The following is a 21,204-nucleotide window of genomic DNA, read 5'->3' as shown; positions in this document are numbered from 1 at the left end:
TAGAGCGCCCTCACAGTCACTCCGGAAATGAAACACCTTGGACTTAATACGTGCTAAGATATTCCAGGTGTTAGGACAAATCTGGTTTCTCGCATTTCGCTATAAGCCCTTGTGTGTAGTCCAGTCCACTTTCATTTTCCACCTCACATGCAAGGTGTCGGAGACCTAGAATCAGTAGGGTGATAAGAAACAGCCTGACACAAAGTGTTGACAGTATAACATTAGCTTGTAGGCTAAAGGTGTATGTGAGTGGCTCTACACTGAGTGTACAAAACATTAAGAATACCTTCCTAATATTCAGTTGCACCCACCCAGTTGCCTCCCCCAACCAATGTTTCTCCTCTGCCCATGCCCAGAAATATCCGCCTGTGCAGAGAAGCACGAGATTGAACTTCACTCAACTTCCTGGAATTGTCTCACTTAGTTTCTGTTTATTGTGGGAATTGTGATCGAATGGACGCAATATTAACCACTTTCAATGCAACTGAAACAAAACAAACTTCCTCCCTAACTTTGAACAAAAAACAGTGAGTACCGCTAAAATAATAGTGTGTTAACTTTCCACCATAGAAAATAAAAATTGAAAGAAAAGACCAAAGGAAGAATCAAGAAAATAAGTAAGGACAGAGCCCTCCACACGGCCTCTCAACTACAAAATACTCTCAGCATGCACTGAGTGAGAGAGAGAACATCTGGTTGTTTTTGAGTTCCTCTGTGCCACACCATGCTTGTGTGTGTTAGTTCCATAGGAGGAGGAAGAGGGAGGGGGATGGTCATTTCCAGAGGAAGATGGAGGGGGGAGAGGGAGGATGGAGAGAGGGAGGGAGGGAGGGGAGAGAGAGAGAGGGAGGGAGGGGGAGAGTCATTTCCAGAGGAGGAGGAAGGGAGGGGGAGAGTCAGTTCCTGAGGAGGATGAAGAGGGAGAGAGAGAGGGAAGGAGGGGGGGAGTTAATTCCAGAGGAGGGGGGAGAGTCAGTTCCAGAGAATGATGAAGAGGGAGAGAGAGAGGGAAGGAGGGGGAGAGTCAATTCCAGAGGAGGGGGGAGAGTCAGTTCCAGAGAATGATGAAGAGGGGTGGGAGGGGAGAGAGGGATGGAGGGGGAGAGTCATTTCCAGAGGAGGATGAAGAGGGATGGGAGAGAGGGAGGGAGGGGGAAGGTAATTTCCAGAGGAGGGGGGAGAGTCAGTTCCAAAGGAGGATGAAGAGGGATGAGAGAGAGGGAGGGGGAGAGTCATTTCCAGAGGAGAGAGGGAGGGGGAGAGTCAGTAGATATGGGAGTTTATCAAAATTGGGTTTGTTTTCAAATTCTTTGTGGATCTGTGTAATCTGAGGGAAATGTGTGTCTCTAATATGGTCATACATTGGGCAGGAGGTTAGGAAGTGCAGCTCAGTTTCCACCTCATTTTGTGGGCAGTGTGCACATAGCCTGTCTTCTCTTGAGAGCCATGTCTGCCTTCGGTGGCCTTTCTCAATAGCAAGGCTATGCTCACTGAGTCTGTACATAGTCAAAGCTTTTGTTAAGTTTGTGTCAGTCACGGTGGTCAGGTATTCTGCCACTCTGTTTAGGGCCAAATAGCATTCTAGTTTGCTCTGTTTTTCTGTTAATTCTTTCCATGTGTCAAGTAATTAACTTTTTGTTTCCTCATGATTAGCTTGGGTCTAACTGTGTTGCTCTCCTAGGGCTCTGTGGGGTGTGTTTGTGTTTGTGAACAGAGCCCCAGGACCAGCTTGATTAGGGGACTCTTCTCCGGGTTCATCTCTCTGTAGGTGATGGCTTTGTTATGGAAGGTTTGGGAATCGCTTCCTTTTAGGTGGTTGTAGAATTTATTGGCTCTTTTCTGGATTTTGATAATTAGTGGGTATCTGCCTAATTCTGCTCTGCATGTATTATTTGGTGTTCTATGTTGTACACGGAGGATATTTTTGCAGAATTCTGCATGCAGAGTCTCAATTTGGTGTTTCTCCCATTTTGGTGAATGGTTGCTGAGCGGACCCCAGACCTCACAACCATAAAGGGCAATGGGCTCTATGACTGGTTCAAGTATTATTAGCCAGATCCTAATTGGTATGTTGAATTTTATGTTCCTTTTGATAGCATAGAATGCCCTTCTTGCCTTGTCTCTCAGATCTTACACAGCTTTGTGGAAGTTACCTGTGGCAATGATGTTTGCAAATAAATTCATTAAAAATCCTACAATGTGATTTTCTGGATTTTTTTTCTTCATTTTGTCTATCATAGTTGAAGTGTACCAATTATGAAAATTACAGGCCTCTCTCATCTTTTTAAGTGGGAGAACTTGCACAATTGGTGGCTGACTAAATACTTTTTTGCCCCACTGTATATATGTTGAAGAGGGTGGGGCTTAAGCTGCATCCCTATCTCACCCCACGGCCCTGTGGGAAGAATTGTGTGTGTTTTTTGCCAATGTTAACCGCACACTTGTTGTTTGTGTACATGGATTTTCTAATGTCGTATGTTTTACCCCCAACACCACTTTCCATCAATTTGTATGGCAGACCCTCATGACAAATTGAGTCGAAGGGTTTTTTGAAATCAACAAAGCATGAGAAGACTTTGCCTTTTTGTTTTTGTTTGTTTGGTTGTCAATTAGGGTGTGCAGGGTGAATACATGGTCTGTTGTATGGTCATTTGGTAAAAAGCCAATTTGAAAATTTTCTCAGTACATTGTTTCCATTGAGGAAATGTACGAGTCTGCTGTTAATGATAATGCAGAGGATTTTCCCAAGGTTGCTGTTGATGCATATCCCACGGTAGTTATTGGGGTCAAATGTGTCTCCACTTTTGTGGATTGGGGTGATCAGTCCTTGGTTCCAAATATTGGGGAAGATGCCAGAGGATGATGTTAAATAGTTTTAGTATAGCCAATTGGAATTTGTTGTCTGTATATTTGATAATTTCATTGAGGATACCATCAACACCACAGGCCTTTTTGGGTTGGAGGGGTTTTATTTTGTCCTGTAGCTCATTCAAGGTAATTGGAGAATCCTTTGGGTTCTGGTAGTCTTTAATAGTTGACATTACTCTCACACACCCCCTCACTCACACACACCCTCACACACACAACCCCTCACACACACACTCTGTTTCTTACTTTCCACTCTCTCTCTCTCTCCTCTCAGCCCTCATGATAACAGCCAACATGCAGAACACCGCCAGTCCTGTGGGGTTAGAGGAGGAAAGTAATGGCTGGCGACCAGAACTTCACAACGTTCTGTTTCTGTGTGCGTGTGTGTGTGTAAAGTCATGGTTGTTATGTTGCTCTTTTACCTTGGTCTGTTTCTATCTTCTTTTACTCTATATCTCTCATTCCCTGTCATTACTACTGTCTGCGTGTTTCTCTTGGCAGTCTCTGTCATGTACAGTGGCAAGAAAAACTATGTCAACTTGTCAATTTCTGCATAAATTGGTCATAATATTTGATCTGATCTTCATCTAAGTCGCAGCAATAGACAAACATAGTCTGCTTAAACTTATAACACACAAATTATTGTATTTTCTTGTCTATATTGAAGACAGCATTCTTCATTCACAGTGTAGGTTGGAAAAAGTATGTGAACCCCTAGGCTAATTACTTCTCCAAAAGCTAATTGGAGTAAAGAGTCAGCTTATCATGACACAAGGCAAGACCCAGATACAGACACAGGAGGCAGATGATTGGAGTTTAAGATGTTTAATAATCCAAAAAGGAGGAGGCAAGAGAATGGTCGTGGACAGGTCAAAGGTCAAAACCAGTTCAGAGTCCAGAAGGTACAGAGTGGCAGACAGGCTCAAGGTCAAGGCAGGCAGGCGGGTACAGAGTCCAGGACAAGCAAGAGTCAAAATCGGGTAAGACAAATTGTCTATAAATGGGGAAAGTTCAGCACGGTTGCTATTCTCCCTAGGAGTGGCCATCCTGCAAGGATGACTGCAAGAGCACAGCTCAGAATGCTCAATAAGGTTAAGAAGAATCCTAGAGTGTCATCTAAAGACTTAAAGAAATCTCTAGAACATTCTAACATCTCTGTTAACGAGTCTACGATGCGCCAAGAATGATGTTTGAGGGAGGACACCACGTAAGAAGCCACTGCTGTCCAAAAAAAAAACATTGCTGCACATCTGAAGTTCGCAAAAGAGAACCTGGATGTTCCACAGCGCTACTGGCAAAATATTCTGTGGACAGATTTAACTAAAGTTGAGTTGTTTGAAAGGAACACACAACACTATGTGGAGAAAAAAAGACAAAGCACACCAACATCAAAACCTCATCCCAACTGTAAAGTATGGTGGAGGGAGCGTCATGGTTTTGGCTGTTTTGCTGCCTCAGGACCTGGACAGCTTACTATCATCAACGGAAAAATGAATTCCCAAGTTTATCAAGACATTTTGCAGGAGAATGTAAGGCTCTGTCCGCCAATTGAAGCTCAACAGAAGTTGGGTGATGCAACAGGAGAATGACCCAAAACACAGAAGTAAATCAACAAAAGAATGGCTTCAACAGATGAAAATACGCCTTTTGGAGTGGCCCAGTCAGAGCCTGACCTCAATCCGATTGAGATGCTGTGGCATGACCTTGTCAGCGGTTCACACCAGACATCCCAAGAATATTGCTGAACTGAAACAGTCTTGTAAAGAGGAATGGTCCAAAATTCCTCCTGACCGTTGTGCAGGTCTGATCTGCAACTACAGAAAATGTTTGGTTGAGGTTACTGCTGCCAAAGAAGGGTCAACCAGTTATTAAATCCAAGGGTTCACATACTTTTCCCACCCTGCACTGTGAATGTTTACACAATGTGTTCAATAAAGACATGAAAACGTATAATTGTTTGTGTGTAGTTTAAGCAGACCGTGTTTGTCTATTGTTGTGACCTAGATGAAGATCAGATCACATGTTATGGCCAATTTCTGTGGGAATCCAGGTAATTACCAAAGGGTTCACATACTTTTTCTTGCCACTGTAAGTCCTCTATAGTTCACCCAGGCCTTCACCTCTCGCCATCTAAACTTTACCCCAATCTCATTCTGGGGGGGTTGGGGAGCCTCTCTCTCTGTCTCGCTCTCTCTCAACATGCCACCTAATCACTTCCCCAGGCCTTGATTACCTTTATAGACGAGCTGTCGCTCTGTGGTTCCCCGTTAGAGTTCTGTATAATTACTATCCTTCGACAATGTGTTTCTATTGATGCCTCCCAACATGTCAGAGAAGACAGATGGAGAAAGACGTGTAGAGATGTCAACTTTTCAATTTAATCAAGGTAGGATTGATGAATCTGTAACGTTTGTCGTCGGAAGGAGACCAAGGTGCAGCGTGGTAGTCGTAATTTCTTTTATTTAAATGTTCCACCTAGAAAAAAAACAATAAACAATACAAGGAACGAAACGCTTCGCCGTGCAAACTACATGCACTCAAACAAAGACAAGATCCCACACTGAAGGAGGGCAAAAGGGCTGCCTAAGTATGATCCCCAATCAGAGACAATGAAGGACAGCTGCCTCTGATTGGGAAACCACACTCGGCCAAACACAAAGAAATAGAGAACATAGAATGCCCATCCCAAATCACACCCTGACCTAACCAAATAGAGAAATAAAACATCTCTCTAAGGTCAGGGCGTGACAAAAACAGTAGTTAAGATTATACGGAACAAAACTATAAACGCAACATGTAAAGTGTTGGGTCTAGGTTTCATGAGCTGAAATAAAACATCTCTCTAAGGTCAGAGCGTGACAAAAACAGTAGTTAAGATTATACGGAACAAAACTATAAACGCAACATGTAAAGTGTTGGGTCTAGGTTTCATGAGCTGAAATAAAAGATCTCTCTAAGGTCAGAGCGTGACAAAAACAGTAGTTAAGATTATACGGAACAAAACTATAAACGCAACATGTAAAGTGTTGGGTCTAGGTTTCATGAGCTGAAATAAAACATCACTCTAAGGTCAGAGCGTGACAAAAACAGTAGTTAAGATTATACGGAACAAAACTATAAACGCAACATGTAAAGTGTTGGGTCTAGGTTTCATGAGCTGACATAAAACATCTCTCTAAGGTCAGAGCGTGACAAAAACAGTAGTTAAGATTATACGGAACAAAACTATAAACGCAACATGTAAAGTGTTGGGTCTAGGTTTCATGAGCTGAAATAAAACATCTCTCTAAGGTCAGAGCGTGACAAAAACAGTAGTTAAGATTATACGGAACAAAAATATAAACGCAACATGTAAAGTGTTGGGTCTAGGTTTCATGAGCTGAAATAAAACATCTGAAATGTTCAATACCCACAAACTGATTTCTCACAAATTAGTTTTACGTCCCTGTTAGTGAGTGTTTCTCATTTGCCAAGATAGTCCATCCACCTGACAGGTGTGGCATATCAAGGAGCATTGTCAGATTGTCCGTTCGTAAATTCAGAGCGTTTCACTCTCGGAGCATTCAGAGCGCACACTGGACACTCTGACCGAGGAGTAGGGTTGATCCGAGCGTTTTGTCCTAACAACAGCATTCAAGCACCCAAGGTAACTGGCTAACGTTGGCTAGCTTGCTAGCTACTCCCAGACACAAATGAGAGAACAGCTCACTCTGACCATTTTACTCGCCGTAGCAGAGCTGGTTAGGCTGTTTCTAAATTATCCAGAGTGTTGGTGACTGCAACTGTGCTGCTGCCAACAATTTAATCATGCTTTTTTTTGCCAAGGTTTACTGACACCAGCCATATTTCATGGGTGTTGAGAATTCATAAATTCGTCATTTATTCTACACTCTGGCACACAGACGAGAGTGCTCTGAAATCGGAGTAGATAGCCAGAGCGAATTTACCAGCTACTTCTATTGACAGTTGTCGCAGTGACATCATGAACATTCTATTGAAATGGTTACTTGCATAGTGGAGTCTTTTGTTTAGACATCTAGCTAGCTAAACAATGAACCATAATTCAAACTCATAACGGTACTACCCTGCCTGAATTTGCAGGAAGCTAACCAACCAGGTTCAATGTTAGCTAGCTAACATTAAGCTATAACTAGCAATGCAAATGGCTCTGAGATATGAATAATATTACTACACAGGTCATACACGTAACGTTAGCTAGCTAGCTAGCAGTACACTTTAACTTGAAATGAAAGTGACTTTCTGACAAAATTAGAAATGTGTAATATCTGAAAATGTAGCTAGCTAGAGCATCTTACATGTAAACATGGATGGACTCTTCTCCCTCTCTCTCGGGGATGCAACGGCTGCTCTTAGTTTGAAGATGTAATCCAGAGACAGGTGTTTTATACAACAACCTTCTATGTTCTCTTTTTGTCTGCATATTTGCAATCAAATGCCCGAATGTTCCCCATCTCCTCAGCTATCATACTCTAATTACACTGATTTCAAAGCTCGGTCCTCCAGAAAGTGGAGAGCAACACTTATGCAGTTCTACTACTTGATATCTTTTTTTAAAAAGCGGTGTTAGAAAGGATTTCCTACACATACTGACCAGCACATTTTATAGACAGAAGGACGCTACATGGCAGACCAATCCAAACTCATCTTTTGGCATGTCCAGCCCACTCATTATCTCAGCCAATCATGGCTAGCAGGAAGGTGGCTGCCTTTTTCTGTGGGTTAACCAACTAGGCTCGTAATTTAACAATTGTATTCTTATTTACAGATGGCATACATCTGTAATTATGGCACATGAAAGTTCACATGTTCCAGAAGGCATTTCTGCCAAAAATAACGCTTTTTTTTTAAAAAGTTTACGTTCAAATGGCTCTCCTGTGAAGTAGTGACAGGTGACATACGTCTAGTTTCCTGAAACAAGTCACATATATACTAAAGTGTGTGGACAATATCCAGCAACTTCACACAGCCATTGAAGGGGAGTGGAACACCTGTTAACAGGTCACAATCAACAGCCTGATCAACTCTATGCAAAGGAGATATGTCGCGCTTCATGAGGCAAATTGTGGTCACACCAGATACTGACTGGTTTTCCTGAGCCCATACCTTTTTTTAAAGGTACACTATATACAGTGCATTGCGAAAGTATTCGGCCCACTTTTGTGGTTACTACATGATTCCATATGTGCTATTTCATAGTTTTGATGTAGTCACTATTATTCTACAATGAAGAAAATTGTAAAATTAAAGAAAAGCCTTGGAATGAGTAGGTGTGTCCAAACTTTTAACTGGTACTGTATACAGTATAGGAAAGTAGGTCGACACCACTTCAAATAAGTGGATTTGTCTATTTCAGCCATACCCGTTGCTGACCAGTGTATAAAATCGAGCATAGCCATGCAATCTCCATAGAGAAACATTGGCAGTAGGGGCATTACAGAATAGCTCAGTGACTTTCAACGTTGCACCGTCATAGGATGCCACCTTTCCAACAAGTCAGTTCGTCAAATTTCTGTTGTAAATATCTACTGTAATTGTATAGTGGAAACGCCTAGGAGCAACATCGGCTCAGCCGCGAAGTGGTAGACCACATAAGCTCACAGAACGGGACCACCGAGCGCTGAAACACGTAGCGTGTAAAAATCGTCTGTCCTCAGTTGCAAAACTCACTACTGAGTTCCAAACTGCCTCTGGAAGCCACGTCAGCACAAGAACGGTTTGTCAGGAGCTTCATGAAATGGGTTTCCATGGCCAAAGACTACCATGTATAATGCCAAGCATTGGCTGGAGTAAAACTCACCGCCATTGGTGGAGGAGGAATGATAATGGTCAGGGGATGTTTTTCATGGTTTGGTCTAGGCCCATTAGTTCCAGTGAAGAGAAATCTTAACGCTACAGCATAGAATAACATTCTAGACAATTCTGTGCTTCCAACTTTGTGGCAACAGTTTGGGGAAGGCTCTTTCCTGTTTCAGCATGACACTGTCCCTGTGCACAAAGTGAGGTCCATACAGAAATGGTTTGTCGAGATCGTGTGGAAGAACTTGAATGGCCTGCACAGAGCCTTGACCTCAGCCCCATCAAACACCTTTGGGATGAATTGGAACGCCGACTGCGAGCCAGGCCTAATCACCCAACATCAGTGTCTTCCACACCGTGGCTGAATGGAAGCAAGTCCTCGCAGCAATGTTCCAACATCTTTTGGAAATCCTTCCCAGAAGATTGGAGGCTGTTTTAGCAGAAAAGGGGTACCAACTCCATATTGGTGCCCGTGATTTTGGAATGAGTTTTTCGACGAGCAGGTGTCCACATATTTTTGGCCATGTAGTGTATCTGTGGTAAAAGAAATTCTAAACCTTTTAAAGATTACAAACGACTAGAGACTCAGACAACAACACAGACTCACAGTCCAGCAACAATACTGCTAACTCAAGAAAGACTGAGGAGAGGTCATGGAGAATGTTTGAGGCAGAATACATTTCTGAATACACTTTGTTTCTCTGCAAATGTACAGCATATTTTCCACATCTTTCTGCAAAGTTCAAGGGAAGTGGAAAATATGTGAAGTAACAGTAGGAGATAGTGGGCCAGGGTTAATTGAACCACCCCTTGTTTCTAGGAAACCATACACAAATTGAATCTTGTGACCAAATATTTAGGAAGATATCATGTGAAGGAACAAACCACATGGAAAAAATGGTAAGCAAGGTCCAAAGAACAAATTTCACAAAGTCAAATGAATGTATTGTGTTATAGGTGTCAACGGAGATACTTTTAAGATTGTTTTATACATCAGTTGGGGTCTCTATAAGCTACAATACGACAAACCCAAACCTAGCATGAAAGTCCATCTTTGTAGCTGTGTGGGTTGATATGGTCAAAATGTTTGCCTTGAGGTAAGTTGAGCCAATGGCCACCATACCCCATACAAATTATGATTATATTGTATTTTGTTATGCATAATATTCATAGTATTTTGCAATATGTCATGCATATGAACTCAAGATAGTGCATTTTATATTGATATGGAGCAGACGCCATTATGCCCTGTGTACAAACATAAAACAAGCAGGGGTCTATCCCCCTTGAGGTTCTTGAAAGAGCAGCCAAGGAAGTGAGAGAAGGGAAGAAGTCCATTGGAGCAGCAGCAAGGGATGAACAAATAGACTGAATGACACTGGAGAGGTACAGAAAACAAACATGTACCTGTTTGAAAGAGAGGCCAGGTCTTATCTGATGACATGGAGTCTGAGCTGTATAAAGAGAGGCTGTGATGAGTAGCAGAGGAACACCAGGTCTTATCTGATGACATGGAGTCTGAGCTGTATAAAGAGAGGCTGTGATGAGTAGCAGAGGAACACCAGGTCTTATCTGATGACATGGAGTCTGAGCTGTATAAAGAGAGGCTGTGATGAGTAGCAGAGGAACACCAGGTCTTATCTGATGACATGGAGTCTGAGCTGTATAAAGAGAGGCTGTGATGAGTAGCAGAGGAACACCAGGTCTTATCTGATGACATGGAGTCTGAGCTGTATAAAGTGAGGCTGTGATGAGTAGCAGAGGAACACCAGGTCTTATCTGATGACATGGAGTCTGAACTTGATAAACATATCAAGAATTTTGCGGACCAATTTAGTTGCCTCAAATGCAGAAAACGTACCTATTAATTGGCGCATAGAAACAACATCCCTGACCCAGACAGCTGCTCAGTAAATGTAATGGTGAGTGATATTGAACAGAGGTTTACAGTGCCTTCAGAAAGTATTCATACTCCTTGACTTATTCTACATTTTGTTGTTAAAGATTGAATTCAAAATGGATAAAATTGATTGTTTTCTCTCACCCATCTACACACGCTACCCAATAATGACAAAGTGAAAACATGTTTTTGGAAATGTTTGCAAATATCTCATTTACATAAGTATTGACACCCCTGAGTTACAATAACATTTGGCAGAGGTTACAGTTGTGAGTCTTTGTGGGTAAGTCTCTAAGAGACTTGGATTGTACAATATTTGCACATTATTCTTTAAAAAATTATGTCTAATTGGTTGTTGGTCATTGTTAGACAACCATCTTCAGGTCTTGCCATAGATTGTCATGCCAATTTAAGGCAAAACTGTAACTAGGCCACTCAGGAACATTCAATATCATCTTGGTAAGCAAATCCAGTGTAGATTTGGCCTTGTGTTTTAGGTTTTTGTCCTGCTGAAAGGATATTTGTCTCCCAGTGTCTGTTGGAAAGTAGACTGAACCAGGTTTTCCTTTAGGATTTTGCCTGTACTTAGCTCTATTCTGTTTATTTTTTACCTTTAAAAAATCCTTAGTACTTGCCGATAACAAGCATACCCATAACATGATGCAGCCATCACCATGCTTGAAAATATATAAAACTGTACTCAGTGATGTGTTGTGTTGGATTTGCTCCAAACATAATGCTTTGTATTCAGGACAGAAAGTACATTTCTTTGCCAACATTTTTTGCAGTTTTACTTTAGTGCCTTAATGCAAACAGGATGCATGTTTTGGAATATTTGTATTATGTACAGGCTTGCACCTTTTCACTCTGTCAGTTAGGTTAATACTGTGGAGTAACTACAATGTTGTTGATCCATCCTCAGTGTTCTCCTAACACAGCCATTAAACTCAGTTTCCTTCCTCTCCAGCAACTGAGTTAGGAAGAATGCCTGTATCTTTGTAGTGACTGGGTGTATTGATGCACCATCCAAAGTGCAATTAATAACTTCACCATGCTCAAAGGATATGCAATTTCTGCTTTATTTGTATTTTTACCCATCTACCAATGGGTGCACTTCTTTGGGAGGCATTGGAAAACCTCCCTGGTCTTTGTGGTTGAATATGTGTTATAAATTCACTGCTCGACTGAGGTAGTCATTCAAAAATCATGTTAAGCACTATTATTGCACACAAAGTGAGTCCGTGCATCTTATTATGTGACTTGTTAAGTACATTTTTAATCTTGAATTTACTGTTGAAGTCGGAAGTTTACATAAACCTTAACCAAAAACATTTAAACTCAGTTTTTCACAATTCCTGACATTTAATCCAAGTAAAAATTCCCTGTCTTAGGTCAGTTAGGATCCTCACTTTATTTTAAGAATGTGAAATGTCAGAGTAATAGTAGAGAGAATGATTTACTTCAGCTCTTATCACATTCCCAGTGGGTCAGAAGTTTACATGCACTCAATTAGTATTTGGTAGCATTGCCTTTAAATTGTTTAACTTGGGTCAAACGTGTCAGGTAGCCTTACACAAGCTTCCCACAATAGGTTGGGTGAATTTTGGCCCATTCCTTCTGACAGAGCTGGTGTAACTGAGTCAGGTTTGTAGGCCTCCTTGCTCACACATGCTTTTTCAGTTCTGCCCACAATTTTTCTATAGGATTGAGGTCAGGGCTTTGTGATGGTCACTCCAATACATTGACTTTGTTGTCCTTAAGCCATTTTGCCACAACTTTGGAAGTATGCTTGGGGTCATTGTCCATTTGGAAGACCCATTTGCAACCAAGCTTTAACTTCCACTTCCACAACTTAACTGATGTCTTGAGATGTTTCTTCAATATATCCACATCATTATTAGGACACAAGTCCTTCCTGCAGCAAAGCACCCCCACAACATGACTCTGCCACCCCCATGCTTCACGGTTGGGATGGTGTTCTTCGGCTTGCAAGCCTCCCCCTTTTTCCTCCATATGTTTTCAAAACTGTTATATTTACATGAATTCTGGTTATTTCCAGGGATACACAAAATCCTGAAATACATGTAGATATCTTTGTTAGAAATAATACTAAGTTTCCCTTGATGTAATGATGATAAATGTGAAACTCTCAACTTACCCCACTCTCCCATATTGTGTGAGAACTTTTTCCGCAGTTCCTGTTGATTTCCCAGGAATCGTAAGTGTGTCGTAAGTGTGTCTGCTTGGTAAAAGAAAACGTGGGCTGCTCTTTGAATAGTTGTTATTGTCGCAAGGTCACAAGTTGAGCTAGCTGTGCATAGACACCGCCCACATAAACACATCATTAAGAACCTGTAGAACCATAAAGGTGTGTGTGGAACTTTACTGACATCTTAGTCAACACCACTTCAAAAGGCTTGAACAGTGGAAGCCAACAAACCCTAGTCTCTGGAGAGATTGTAGGTGTGAAGGCATTTGTTTAAAGGTGCAGTGCAGTCAAAAACGCGATTTTCTTGCTTTATTAAATGATATTTCCACACCATGAGGTCGAAATAACTCTGTAAGAGGTTTAAAAATAAAATGCCTTGAGTTGCAGCCTGTTCAGGTGGGATGACATCACAATGTGATCAGATTATTCTGACCAATGACCAGTTATCTTTTATTTGTCTACATGTACGCCTACTTTAAAGAGGTAAGCAGGGTAGACTCTAGAGTCTATAGCTGATCCTGTCCGCCAATCAGGGCTTTGTACGTAAATATGTTAACGTTTGTATCAACATGCCCACACGATCAGAATGAGATTTTTGACGGAAAAAGGCTCAGGTAAAATAAATGATTAAAAATATATATTTGGAGATGGTTTCATGAAATAAACACACACAGTCAGACACATCATTGGACGCTGTTCGTGTCGGCTAATGGGGATCCTAATAAATCAAATCAAACGGTGATTTAAACATTCTAAAGACTACATGGCTCTAAGACATACCTGACCCGGCACAATTTATTATGTGGAAAAAGGTGCGTTAGTGCTGGGCTTGACCAGAAGCCAGCACACAGCAGCTCCGCAAGAGCAGACTTTTCTACAGTCTATTTGTGCGAGGTCACTTGAGAGATTTTGTTGTATTCCTGACATTTGTTTTTTTCATCTCCAGGTTCAACTTATACACTACAACCACGAGCTGTATACCAACTACACAGAGGCAGCGAAGAGCCCCAACGGACTGGTCATAGTGTCTATATTTATGAAGGTGCGTGTGACACTCTCACAACTCCAACCTTTGATCTCACTGTGTCAAACGTGCTTGAATTTGTATGTAAAATCTTCGTATGAACGATTTACATTTTTTTCCACCCGTGGATTTATTTGCAGGCTAATTAACTTGGCATCGAGTCACAGTATATCATCCCACCACGTACCAGTTTGACAGTGTGATTTTCCCTGTATGTATTAGCTAGCTAGCTAGCGCTACGTTACTACATGCTAATCTTTTTTTGACGGCATCCAAATGGTCCTTTGAGAAGGTCACCCTGCTCTCAATCCCGAAATAGATCCACTAGAGAACTAGTTATCCTGTGAGCTTAACATTGTGTTCCCTGTATATGTCAGGGGGGGTGTGAGGTTGTGAAATAGCTTTGTCTCTCTCTCGCTAGCTTTGTTATGTGGGCTTCTTGGGCTCGGCTCAAGGCTGTGGAATTTCTTGTATTCTTCGTGCTACAGACGTACTGCGTAGTTCAGATGCAACCCAATCAGCTAGCTACAGTAATTAGCTCCCTTGTGTCAATGGCTCGGTCTGTCAGTCACACAGGAGGACATGGAGACCCGAGTCAAGCATATTCCTCTCTGCTAACCACTTACAGATAGAAGAGCTACAATTTTCTGAATAAAATATGTGTTTGCTTTTGCTGCCTGAAAGTTATTTTAGTGGTCAATGTAGTGGTAGAAGTTCTAAAGTTATAATTTTGAGCACTCACCAAATGTAATTACATATTCAATTGTATACCCCCACACACACTCCCACCACTACAACAGACAGAGAGGTAGGCCATTGAAAGGGATATGATTAAGCACATCTCACACCCCCGTCCTCCCACTCATCATGAAATCAATCAACACTTCATTCTCATCCTCTCTAGTCCCTCAGCCTGGCCCTCAGTGGTAATGACTCCAAACTCCAGCCATCTTGAAGTAGCTTGCTTAACTAAGGCTCTCAGATCAGTTCCCGTCTCATTGTTAAAGTCGCTGAAGAGATGGGAAGTGAGGTAATTAGTGGTGTCCTTCACTATCTCAGGAACCTATTTCTCGGTATTGTGACTCATGCTTCCAGGGGACCATTAACACCTGCACACCCACCATGTTACCCTTTCAGTGACTCAGACTGCCAGTAAGTAAGGGCTTCCTTTGGGCATCAGTGTCCTGAGCCGCTATTCGAAATGACAATGGGGGGGATGTAACTGTGTGGGGTCCCCTGTGGAACAGACACACAATGGAGGAGGACATAGTGAGACTGTTGGACACTAAATGGAGTTTGAGTCACCTTTAGCCATATCTACTAGACTAGACAGTGTTTGTCTAGGATGTGAGTGTCACCTACGTTTCTTCTCTAGATGTCAAATTGACATATGTTGTTGAACAGTTCCTCTCTGTAGCTACTTTTAAGTTTACTTCACAATTGGGAGAGAACTTCCTAATTCCATTTTGCAGAATAACATGTCTGCATCCCCCTGGGTGATTTCTCCATTAAAAGTGATCAAAACATCTGAGAAGGAGAGAGGGTAGTGACAAGGGACATCCATTGCTTTTTAATCACTTAGCCTCCAAGACATCTTGACAGTCAGAGTTGTGAGGATGAGAATGGGACAGGAGGCTGAGGCTCGGGACTAAGGGGGATTTAAGGGAGCGTGTGGTGCATCTTTAACTGATTAGTGTGTTCCACGTCGACTCTGGACCCCTGAGTCTTTAGACAAAAGCGCTACAGGACAGCTAAAAGCAGCTCAGGCTCTTTAGAGTGGCTTTCTCTGGTGTTCAGGCTCTTTAAAGTGGCTTTCTCTGGTGTTCAGACTCTTTACAGTGGCTTTCTCTGGTGTTCAGGCTCTTTAGAGTGGCTTTCTCTGGTGTTCAGGCTCTTTACAGTGGCTTTCTCTGGTGTTCAGGCTCTTTAAAGTGGCTTTCTCTGGTGTTCAGGCTCTTTAAAGTGGCTCTCTCTGGTGTTCAGGCTCTTTAAAGTGGCTCTCTCTGGTGTTCAGGCTCTTTAAAGTGGCTCTCTCTGGTGTTCAGGCTCTTTAAAGTGGCTCTCTCTGGTGTTCAGGCTCTTTAAAGTGGCTCTCTCTGGTGTTCAGGCTCTTTAAAGTGTCTCTCTCTGGTGTTCAGGCTCTTTAAAGTGGCTCTCTCTGGTGTTCAGGCTCTTTAAAGTGGCTCTCTCTGGTGTTCAGGCTCTTTAAAGTGTCTCTCTCTGGTGTTCAGGCTCTTTAAAGTGGCTCTCTCTGGTGTTCAGGCTCTTTAAAGTGGCTCTCTCTGGTGTTCAGGCTCTTTAAAGTGGCTCTCTCTGGTGTTCAGGCTCTTTAAAGTGTCTCTCTCTCTGGTGTTCAGGTTCTTTAAAGTGTCTCTCTCTCTGGTGGTCAGAGAGATGGACTTGTGCAACTAGCATTATGCGAGTAAATCATGCATTGAAGTCAAGGGGAGATTTGCTGCATGCTTGCCTCAAGTTAAGATTTGGGCCTAAAGCGAATGCTGGTGTCATATTGTTAGTGCGTTTTGGTTCATTTTGTAATGCACCGCCGAGATTGTGGAATATGGAAGTAATTTGCGATGTGTGTGACTGGCTTTGATGTGACTGTCTCTGGGTGATTCTTTCTCTCCTCTCGTATTCCAGATTGCGGAGACTTCGAATGCATTCCTGAATCGAATGTTGAATAGAGACACCATCACAAGAATAACATATAAAAGTAAGTAGAAATGCCAATGTAGACTGTAGGGAGGAACACAGTGGAACAAGTCAAAGAGTAGCTGGAGAGACTGCAGTAGAGACAGCTAGGGCTGTTAGATGGCCATATTAGAATGGCACATGGCTTGCTCAGAGAAGAGAACAATTGGATTAATGGGGTTGAGGAGAGGCTGCGTAAACACAGTGACCCCCAGTGCATTGGAGGTCTCAGTGGCATCAATGAGCTGTCATAACCTCGCACGCACATACGCACACACAAACACAGCATCCAAATGGAATGATTAATGCCAACGTGGATTCCAGAGATGTGTGGTGGCGGAGAGGGACTAACAAGACTGCAGGGGTGAGGTGGTAACATAATAGAAACATGATTGATGTTCACAGATTAAGGATTGTCTTTTTTGTTTTTCTTTACCTTTCAGGGTATATATGTTCTACCTGTAGGGTAGGGGCTGGTGAGAATGCTGATGTTGTTCTAGTCTAGATAGATACACTCTGTGAAAGGAAAGTGAATAGCAGCTAAACTCCCAGTCTGAATAGAAGGAGCAGCTACTGTGACCTCTTCACAGCAAACGTAGTACCTTTTATTATAAACGGAAGCCGCAACAGATGACTACATATTGAGTGTGTTAGCGTAGTAGAGAGAGCGAGAGAGAACAAGAGACGGAGAGAGAAAGAGAGAATGATGGAGAGAGGGATAGATAGGGACAGAGAGAAAGAGAGATGCAGAAATTCTACACACTAAAAAATGCTGGGTTAAAAACAACACAATTTGGGTAAATATTGGACAGAACACACGTTGGGTGATTTTGACACTCAAAAAAACATTGTTTTCTTTCAATTGAGTTGTTGATGCTGGGTTAGTGAGCTATGATCTACCGGTTCAGATCAGAAGACTGGAGGTGTGGTTTAGCAGGGGCATGGCTTTTAGAGAGTTATTTTTGCAAACCCGTGATAGTAAATGTAAATTCTGGTTAATCTAATCTGTTGTATTGTCAACATATGTTGAGTTTGGGAACTGATGCTTTTGTAGCTTTAATAGGGTTTAGACAAGTGTATGAGTATCTTTTAAGTGCCTATGCATATCCCACTGTTGGGCTAGTTAACACTTTCTTATAATAACATGATGAACATGAATGACATACAGTGGGGCAAAAAAGTATTTAGTCATTCACCCAATTGTGCAAGTTCTCCCAGTTAAAAAGATGAGAGAGGCCTGTAATTTTCATCATAGGTACACTTCACATCGATGGCTCTGAACGAACTTTATTTGACTCTTTGCAAACTGGAATCCATTTATCCGGAGGCTGCATTCATTGTAGCTGGGGATTTTAACAAGGCTAATCTGAAAACAAGACTCCCTAAATGTTATCAGCATATCGATTGCGCAACCAGGGCTGGAAAAACCTTGGATCACTGCTATTCTAACTTCCGCGACGCATATAAGGCCCTGCCCCGCCCTCCTTTCGGAAAAGCTGACCACGACTCCATTTTGTTGATCCCTACCTACAGACAGAAACTAAAACAAGCAGCTCCCGCGCTGAGGTCTGTTCAACGCTGGTCCGACCAATCTGATTCCACACTCCAAAACTGCTTCCATCACGTGGACTGGGATATGTTTCGTATTGCGTCAGACAACAACATTGACGAATACGCTGATTCTGTGAGCGAGTTCATTAGAACGTGCGTTGAAGATGTCGTTCCCATAGCAATGATTAAAACATTCCCAAACCAGAGACCGTGGATTGATGGCAGCATTCGTGTGAAACTGAAAGCCCAAACCACTGCTTTTAATCAGGGCAAGGTGACCGGAAACATGACCGAATACAAACAGTGTAACTATTCCCTCCGCAAGACAATCAAACAAGCTAAGCGTCAGTATAGAGACAAAGTAGAATCTCAATTCAACGGCTCAGACACAAGAGGTATGTGGTAGGGTCTACAGTCAATCACGGATTACAAAAAGAAAACCAGCCCAGTCACGGACCAGGATGTCTTGCTCCCAGGCAGACTAAATAACTTTTTTGCCCGCTTTGAGGACAATACAGTGCCACTGACACGGCCCGCAACTAAAACATGCAGACTCTCCTTCACTGCAGCCGACGTGAGGAAAACATTTAAACGTGTCAACCCTCGCAAGGCTGCAGGCCCAGACGGCATCCCCAGCCGCGCCCTCAGAGCATGCGCAGACCAGCTGGCTGGTGTGTTTACGGACATATTCAATCAATCCCTATCCCAGTCTGTTGTTCCCACATGCTTCAAGAGGGCCACCATTGTTCCTGTTCCAAGAAAGCTAAGGTAACTGAGCTAAACGACTACCGCCCCCGTAGCACTCACTTCCGTCATCATGAAGTGCTTTGAGAGACTAGTCAAGGACCATATCACCTCCACCCTACCTGACACCCTAGACCCACTCCAATTTGCTTACCGCCCAAATAGGTCCACAGACCATGCAATCTCAACCACACTGCACACTGCCCTAACCCATCTGGACAAGAGGAATACCTATGTGAGAATGCTGTTCATCGACTACAGCTCGGCATTTAACACCATAGTGCCCTCCAAGCTCGTCATCAAGCTCGAGACCCTGGGTCTCGACCCCGCCCTGTGCAACTGGGTACTAGACTTCCTGACGGGCCGCCCCCAGGTGGTGAGGGTAGGCAACAACATTTCCACCTTGCTGATCCTCAACACTGGGGCCCCACAAGGGTGCGTTCTGAGCCCTCTCCTGTACTCCCTGTTCACCCACGACTGCGTGGCCACGCACGCCTCCAACTCAATCATCAAGTTTGCAGACGACACAACAGTGGTAGGCTTGATGACCAACAACGACGAGACGGCCTACAGGGAGGAGGTGAGGGCCCTCGGAGTGTGGTGTCAGGAAAATAACCTCACACTCAACGTCAACAAAACTAAGGAGATGATTGTGGACTTCAGGAAACAGCAGAGGGAACACCCCCCTATCCACATCGATGGAACAGTAGTGGAGAGGGTAGTAAGTTTTAAGTTCCTCGGCGTACACATCACAGACAAACTGAATTGGTCCACCCACACAGACAGCATCGTGAAGAAGGCGCAGCAGCGCCTCTTCAACCTCAGGAGGCTGAAGAAATTCGGCTTGTCACCTAAAGCACTCACAAACTTCTACAGATGCACAATCGAGAGCATCCTGTCGGGCTGTATCACCGCCTGGTACGGCAACTGCTCCGCCCACAACCGTAAGGCTCTCCAGAGGGTAGTGAGGTCTGCACAACGCATCACCGGGGGCAAACTACCTACCCTCCAGGACACCTACACCACCCAATGTCACAGGAAGGCCATAAAGATCATCAAGGACAACAACCACCCGAGCCACTGCCTGTTCACCCCGCTATCATCCAGAAGGCGAGGTCAGTACAGGTGCATCAAAGCTGGGACCGAGAGACTGAAAAACAGCTTCTATCTCAAGGCCATCAGACTGCTAAACAGCCACCACTAACGTTGAGTGGCTGCTGCCAACACACTGACTCAACTCCAGCCACTTTAATAATGAGAATTGATGGGAAATGATGTAAAATATATCACTAGCCACTTTAAACAATGCTACCTAATATAATGTTACATACCCTACATTATTCATCTCATATGTACAGTGCCTTGCGAAAGTATTCGGCCCCCTTGAACTTTGCGATCTTTTGCCACATTTCAGGCTTCAAACATAAAGATATAAAACTGTATTTTTTTGTGAAGAATCAACAACAAGTGGGACACAATCGTGAAGTGGAACAACATTTATTGGATATTTCAAACTTTTTTAACAACTCAAAAACTGAAAAATTGGGCGTGCAAAATTATTCAGCCCCTTTACTTTCAGTGCAGCAAACTCTCTCCAGAAGTTCAGTGAGGATCTCTGAATGATCCAATGTTGACCTAAATGACTAATGATGATAAATACAATCCACCTGTGTGTAATCAAGTCTCCGTATAAATGCACCTGCACTGTGATAGTCTCAGAGGTCCGTTAAAAGCGCAGAGAGCATCATGAAGAACAAGGAACACACCAGGCAGGTCCGAGATACTGTTGTGAAGAAGTTTAAAGCCGGATTTGGATACAAAAAGATTTCCCAAGCTTTAAACATCCCAAGGAGCACTGTGCAAGCAATAATATTGAAATGGAAGGAGTATCAGACCACTGCAAATCTACCAAGACCTGGCCGTCCCTCTAAACTTTCAGCTCATACAAGGAGAAGACTGATCAGAGATGCAGCCAAGAGGCCCATGATCACTCTGGATGAACTGCAGAGATCTACAGCTGAGGTGGGAGACTCTGTCCATAGGACAACAACAACAATATTGCACAAATCTGGCCTTTATGGAAGAGTGGCAAGAAGAAAGCCATTTCTTAAAGATATCCATAAAAAGTGTCGTTTAAAGTTTGCCACAAGCCACCTGGGAGACACACCAAACATGTGGAAGAAGGTGCTCTGGTCAGATGAAACCAAAATTGAACTTTTTGGCAACAATGCAAAACGTTATGTTTGGCGTAAAAGCAACACAGCTCATCACACCATCCCCACTGTCAAACATGGTGGTGGCAGCATCATGGTTTGGGCCTGCTTTTCTTCAGCAGGGACAGGGAAGATGGTTCAAATTGATGGGAAGATGGATGGAGCCAAATACAGGACCATTCTGGAA

At 43.0% G+C, this 21,204-nt stretch overlaps 1 protein-coding gene across 3 annotated transcripts in view; it reads left to right on the top strand.

The window, feature by feature from the left end:
- LOC139367443 (carbonic anhydrase-related protein 10) overlaps nucleotides 1–21,204 on the top strand; it is a 316,705-nt gene that overhangs the window by 285,165 nt on the left and 10,336 nt on the right. For all 3 annotated transcript variants that reach the window (XM_071105649.1, XM_071105648.1, XM_071105650.1), the window contains 2 exons: nucleotides 13,741–13,836; nucleotides 16,459–16,531. In XM_071105649.1, the coding sequence (XP_070961750.1) occupies nucleotides 13,741–13,836; nucleotides 16,459–16,531 (169 nt within the window). The remainder of the gene's footprint in view (nucleotides 1–13,740; nucleotides 13,837–16,458; nucleotides 16,532–21,204) is intronic.

The sequence above is a fragment of the Oncorhynchus clarkii genome, chromosome 16 (genome assembly GCF_045791955.1).
Source record: "Oncorhynchus clarkii lewisi isolate Uvic-CL-2024 chromosome 16, UVic_Ocla_1.0, whole genome shotgun sequence".
In the NCBI taxonomy this organism is placed as follows: domain Eukaryota; kingdom Metazoa; phylum Chordata; class Actinopteri; order Salmoniformes; family Salmonidae; genus Oncorhynchus; species Oncorhynchus clarkii.
Note: the sequence above shows the minus strand (reverse complement) of the source record. Positions and strands in the feature narration are given on the sequence as shown.